At 41.2% G+C, this 6831-nt stretch overlaps 1 protein-coding gene across 1 annotated transcript in view; it reads right to left on the bottom strand.

Annotated features, from left to right (window-relative positions):
- Window positions 1–598: 598 nt before the first annotated feature.
- The window catches only part of LOC116462457 (putative RRN3-like protein RRN3P2), an 11068-nt gene continuing 4835 nt past the window's right edge, over window positions 599–6831 (bottom strand). The window contains 6 exon segments of the mRNA XM_032144969.2: window positions 599–741; window positions 1798–1836; window positions 1839–1861; window positions 2820–2879; window positions 3329–3458; window positions 3565–3654. Coding sequence (XP_032000860.1) covers window positions 652–741; window positions 1798–1836; window positions 1839–1861; window positions 2820–2879; window positions 3329–3458; window positions 3565–3654 — 432 coding nt within the window. The 3' untranslated portion in view covers window positions 599–651.

Here is a 6831-nt window from a genome sequence, read left to right as displayed (position 1 = left end):
GAGGCCGAGACGGGCGGATCACGAGGTCAGGAGATCGAGACCATCCTGGCTAACACGGTGAAAACCCCGTCTCTACTAAAATACAAAAAAAAAAATTAGCCGGGCGCGGCGGCAGGCGCCTGTAGTCCCAGCTACTCGGGAGGCTGAGGCAGGAGAATGGCGTGAACCCGGGAGGCGGAGCTTGCAGTGAGCCGAGATCGCGCCACTGCACTCCAGCCTGGGGGAAAGAGCGAGACTCCGTCTCAAAAAAAAAAAAAAAAAAAAAAGAAAAGAAAAAGACCTAACATCAGCCGGGCATGGTGGTTCACTAATCCCAGCACTTTGGAAGGCCGAGGTGGGCAGATCACAAGGTCAGGCATTTGATACCAGTGTGGCCAATATGGTGAAACCTTGTCTCTACTAAAAATACAAAAATTAGCTGGGCATGGTGGTAGGCGCCTGTAGTCCCAGCTACTGGGGAGGCTGAGGCAGGAGAACTGCTTGAACCCAAGAGGCAGAGGTTGCATTGAGCCAAGATGATGCCATTGCACTCCAGCTTGGGCAACAGAGTGAGACTCGGTCTCAAAAAAAAAAAAATAATAAAGACAGAAAAAGAAAGAAAAAGACCTAATATCATCTAAAATGAAATCATACAACTTTTCCATGATGTTCTCAATGAAAAGATTTCTTACCAGTGTTCGCTCTGATTTTCGAACAAATGGAAATTTTTCCGCCAGTATTGGCATAAGAAACCATGGTGTCCTATTTTTAAAAAATTAAATCAATCCATGTTAACTTTACTTTCTAGAAAAGGAATAAAAAGGAAAACTACCATTCTAAAAGCAAATATCGATAGATAAAGGAGGCAAACAGGAACCCCTACCTCAAAGAACTGGAACTTTTTTTGTTTTTTGAGACAGAGTTTCCCTCTTGTTGCCCAGGCTGGAGTGCAGTGGCGCAATCTCGGCTCACTGCAACCTCCGCCTCCCGGGTTCAAGCGATTCTCCTGCCTCAGCCTCCCAAACAGCTGGGATTACAGGCATGCACCACCATGCCCAGCTAATTTTTGTATTTTTAGTAGAGACGGGGTTTCTCCATGTTGGTCAGGCTGGTCCTGAACTCCCGACCTCAGGTGATCCGCCCGCCTCAGCCTCCCAAAGTGCTGGGATTACAGGCGTGAGCCACCGCGCCCGGCCAGAACTGGAACTTACAATGTATTTACTTCCGAGAAAATCTATAATGACTTAGAGAAAATAAGCTTCTGTTAACTCTGATATCGACAGCAAATCAAAGAGGGAGCTTCTCTCCCACAGAAACGTAACGGCACTTTTGCTGACATTTCCCACTACACATGTACATTATTTTTAAAAGAAGAAAAAATTATCAAGTTGGATTTTTTTAAGTTAACAAATAATCAATGGACAGAGGGAACTAGAAGTCCACCCCTCCAAAAGAAACCCACAAACCTGAAAAGCTTTTCTTAGAAGTGCAATTTTTATTCATATGGCATGACACAAACACACCCAGGGGTTTCTCACTGAAAATTTTTGGATAGCATATCTGTTGAAGATAAAAGCAAAATTCCAACCACCATACAAAACTGGGGGAGAATCTGCATACAAACTTTGGAAAACAAAGAGAATAAATAGAAAATGGAAATGCCACTTTTTGTAGAATGTAATGTTTCCTCAAGTGGATACAAAAAAAACATGCAATGTAAGACTCAAGCTTTAATACTATTAACATTTTATAATTTTTACTAATTGATTACAACTTTCTTGAGAATTAAACATTCAAAATAAGGAAAAGTATACTCACGATGGTACATATCTTGCTATTATTTGCAAGGCTCTGTGACATGTGTCAAAATTTGCAGGAAGATCTGAAAGGAGAAAAGTTGAGAGTATGAGCATCAAAACAAAACTGAAGGGCGACACGCTTGAAGCTAAAAAGAGACGCTGGCCGGGCACAGTGGCTCACGCCTGTAATCTCAGCACTTTGGGAGGCCGAGGTGGGCAGATCACCTGAGGTCAGGAGTTCGAGACGAGCCTGACCAATATGGTGAAACCCCATCTCTACTAAAAATACAAAAATTAGCCGGGCATGGTGGCACACGCCTGTAGTATCATCTACTCAGGAGGCTGAAGCAGGAGAATCACTTGAACCTGGGAGGTGAAGGATGCAGTGAGCCGAGATCACACCACTGTACTCCAGCCTGGGCGACAGAGCGAGACTCTGTCTCAAAAAACAAAAAAACAAAAAGTGACATACTTGAAGCTAAAAACACATGCTAACCAAAACGGAATAATTTATCAGAAAAATATTAATTTCAAGATTTTTCTTCACAACCATCAATGAAAACTAAATGGACTAATTATATAAATAATGCATTCAGGACAACTGACTGCATATCAATGGTAAATATAACAAAAAGACTATTATCAAAAGTTGTCATTTGTTGCAGTATACTTATTAGAACAGGTGCCAGGTATTCTGTGCTTTACTTTTTTTTTTTTTTTTTAAAGAAGACAGTGTCTTGCCATCTTGTCCAGGCAGGGCTTGAACTCCTGGGCTCAAGCAATCCACCCACTTAAGCCTCCCAGTTAGCTGTGACTAAAGACACACACTACCCTGCCTAGTTCTACTTTAAGCCTTTTTTAAGAAAGTATTTGAAAAAAAAGTTTTTTGTTTTTTTTTTTTGCAGAGACAAGGTCTCACTATATTGCCCAGGCTGGTCTCAAACTCTTGGCCTCAAGTGATCCTCCCGTCTTGGCCTCCCAAAGTGCTGGGATTATGGGTGTAAGGTACTGTGCCCAGGCTTTAAACCTTTTTATACTTACTATCATCTTCATCATCAGAATCTGAAACATCTGCATCGCCTTCCTTAATGATCACTCGGGCTTTTGAGGGAAAAAGAAAATATGTTATTCTGTCATTGATCTAGACAATGAATGGCTACACAAAAAAAGTTATTGACCTAGACAATGAACAGCTATACAAAAAAGTTATTTTTCCATAATCCAAAGTTAGCCCAATGATTAATTAAATGCACAATCTGAAAAAAAGTAAAGCAACTTTATAGTTTTTAAATGGCTAAAAATTCCTAGATTTCACCAGGAGTTCAATAAAGCAAATTACAATTCATAAAACTCACAGCAACAAATGAATCTAGACACCTCCATAAGGGTCATTACGGGGAATATATGTCTACCACAACTGGTGCCAATATGCACCTGGAATCTTCCATGGTAGCAGTCTCTCATATATAAGGGGAAGGTGGTATTTTAATAAAGAAGTATTAAAAAGAAAAGAAAAGAAAATTCCAAGCAAGCAAAGAGTAATGACTTACGAGGCACAAAATGGGAAGCAATCATGCTGAGACACGGTCTGAGGAAAACAGTCTGTGCTGATACAAGATTACCAAGAAAAGCCAAATACTCTTCCACTACTGTTTGACTTCTATTCAACCAGGGCAATCTCTAGAGTGGGGGAAGAAAGATAAAAGCAGCATGTTATTAATATAACGTATACTATTACCAAAGTTCTGAATTACATACTCGACAGTAAAATAAATGATGAACTTACCAATATAATACTGATAAGTTGCTCAAAGTCTTTTGTCAAGTACATGATAGAAGAGCGGAATTCTAGCAGCCAGTTGATGATCTGGTCATCCTTAAGTTAAACAAAGAGCACTTTCAAAATCACAAATCCTCTAAGATAACAGAAATTTACAGCTATCTTATATCAATCATTTATCAAGAACAGGTTGGGGGGAAAAGGTCACAAACTTGGAAGGAAATCAAAACTGGGTATCAAAACAGAAAAATATGTCACAATAAACTTAACTGTTTTAAAAAAGTAATCTAGTAACTCTAATACACAGGAAAAAGACTTAAATGCAATACTTTAGCCTGATCACTTTTGTTTGCCCTGAAAAAGCGAAATCACCTCAAATGTTGACACCTGGGACTTTAAAAAACTGCAGAATTCTAGCAGATTCAAATATTAGAAGATCACAAAGGAACAATAGCTACCTTTATTTCCTCTATAGTCAAGCTGACCAGGAAGCATGCTGATAAAACTCAGTCTAGGCTGATCAACTGGGGTCATGAATAAACATAACTTTTCTAAACCAAACCTGTGGCTCAGTTTAAATATATTATGATGTGTTTGTTCTGTATAAATGATAGCCCCATTCCTCCATGAAACATTTTTCAGGCAATCAAATTACTGTTCATAGTAATTGTTAGTGACATAAGAAGAACTGCTAAATTTGAAACGCACTGTATAAAATACAGTGTCAATTATGTAAAATATTACTATATTAATTATATTCATGCATATATACTGCACAGGAAAAAAACCATTAAGAAAAAGCCCCTAATTTGTGGAAAGCTTAGACATATAAATAAAAGCAACACAAGGTCATACCTACAGGGATATTCATATGGAGTTATCATTTAGTGAGAATACACCATATGCCAGGCATGGCGTCTGACACTCTACATATGTATCTTCTTCTAATCCTAAAAACTCTGCAAGATGTTTAGTTATTCCCATTTTGCTGTTCAGGAAGCTGAGGCGAAGAACGATTAATAAGCAATCTGCCCAACCAAGAGGCCAGTAAAGAAGCAGGTCCAAACCTGTCTGTCTCGGTCAAGGGTATCCTCCATCCACCGTCCCACACGCCTCCCTATATGCGGAGAGGAAGCTGTCCCCTTTTCCCCACCTTAATTCAGCTACTGAGTGCTTACTATGCCATATCCATGTGTCAAACTCCCACAGATCAACCATTTTCTGATGAAATCCCAATAGCCTGGCAGTAAAATAAAGTAAAACCACAACTCATTTGTACTATGGTAATTTCATATGTCCATAACTGTTAAGGATAACATTAACAGTAGCTCACTAAGGCCAAAGGCATGTAGAAAACAAGCTAAGTTAGTGTGCAAATAAAATAATCTATCCTATCTCTTTTCCACTAAAATGACTGCAACAAAACTATAAGGATAATATTTAAATTGTACCATTTTTAAAAGTAAATCAGGCTGGGCGTGGTGGCTCACGCCTGTAATCCCAACACTTTGGGAGGCCGAGGTGGGTGGATCACCTGAGGTTGGGAGTTCGAGACGAGCCTAACCAAGATGGAGAAACCCCATCTCTACTAAAAATACAAAATTAGCTAGGCGTGGTGGTGCATGCCCGTAATCCCAGCTACTTAGGAGGATGAGGCAGGAGAATTGCTTAAACCCCAGAGGCAGAGGTTGCAGTGAGCCAAGATCATGCCATTGCACTCCAGCCTGGGCAACAAGAGCAAAACTCTGTCTCAAAAAGAAAAAAAAAAGTAAATCAGTTGCAGACTTTGATGCTTTAGTACTGAACTATTACTATTTCTACTAGCAGGCAGGAACAGTGGCTTATGCCTGTAATCCCACCACTTTTGGGAGTCCAAGGCAGGAGGAGACTGCTTGAGCCCAGGAATTTGAGACCAACCTGGGCAACATAGGGAGACCTCGTACCTAGAAAAATTAGCCAGGCATGGTAGCACATGCTTGTGGTCCCAGGTGCTCAGGAGCCTGAGGTGGGAAGACTGCTTGAGCCTGGGAGGTTGAGGCTGCAGTGAGCCATGATCGGGCCCATTACACTCCAGCCTGGGTGACAGAGCAAGACCCTGTCTCAAGACGAAAAAAGTTCTACTTGCAACACTCTACACAACTAGTGCAATTCTTGGTATGTCAAAATACCAAGAATGAGAACTGCTGATACAAAATACAGTGGAACACAAAGAAAATGTCCCTTTGTATCTGGGAAAGAAGGTAGGGGTCAGGAAAAGCTTTAAAGACAAAGTGATGCTTCAGCTGTCTTTAAACAGTAACAGAGTTAAATCTTTTCTGGAAGTTCTACTTCTTACAGAAGGAAAAGTATGTTTTCAGAAAACTGAAAGACGTTCAGTATGGATGGCATGTATAGTGAACAAGCCAACAGATAATAAATCTGGGGAACAATGAAGCACCAAATAGACCATGGAGGGCCTTGTAAACCAGATCTGTAACTAGAGAGATCTTGAAGTGTGGGAAACGGACTCAATGAAGGAACAACCATGTGCTTAGAGAGAACCAGGGAAAGCTCCATTAAAAGCAGAGCCCAGCCAAGAGTGGACATGCTAAGTTTGGAGCACCTATGATGATTCTGGGTAAATGCATCTAACAGACAGTTAAGAAACAAATCTAGGCTAAGTGCAGTGGCTCACGCCTATAATCCCAGCACTTTGGGAGGCTGAGGTGGGTGGATCACTTGAGGTCAGGAGTTCGAGACCAGCCTGGCCAGCATGGTGAAACCCCAAATCTACTGAAAATACAAAAAAATTGCTGGGCGTGGTGGCATAGCTACTCGGGAGGCTGAGGTGGGAGGATGGCTTGAACCCAGGAGGCAGAGGTTGCAGTGAGCCAAGATCATCCCACTACACTACAGCCTAGGTGACAGGGCAAGACTCTGTTCTGCCCGTCCCCAAAAACGAAAATGAAACAAGTCTGGAGCCCACAAGAGCAATCTTGGCTACAAATACAAATATATTAGGACACAGGCAGATTTCAAAGCCATGAAGGGAGATGAGGAGATCACACAGAAAAATCAACAGAGTGAGAAAAGAGTCAAGTTTTGAAGCCCAATCAACACCCAATTTAAGATCAAGAACCTATCGAGAGATACTAGAGATTAAAGGATCACTGGCCGGACGTGGTGGCTCACGCCTATAATCCCAGCACTTTGGGAGGCTGAGGCAGGCGGATCACGAGGTCAGAAGATGGAGACCATCCTGGCTAACGTGGTGAAACCACATCTCTACTAAAA

The sequence above is a fragment of the Hylobates moloch genome, unplaced genomic scaffold, assembly GCF_009828535.3.
Source record: "Hylobates moloch isolate HMO894 unplaced genomic scaffold, HMol_V3 SCAFFOLD_23, whole genome shotgun sequence".
Classification (NCBI taxonomy): Eukaryota; Metazoa; Chordata; class Mammalia; order Primates; family Hylobatidae; genus Hylobates; species Hylobates moloch.
This window is presented reverse-complemented; position numbering and strand designations above follow the sequence as displayed.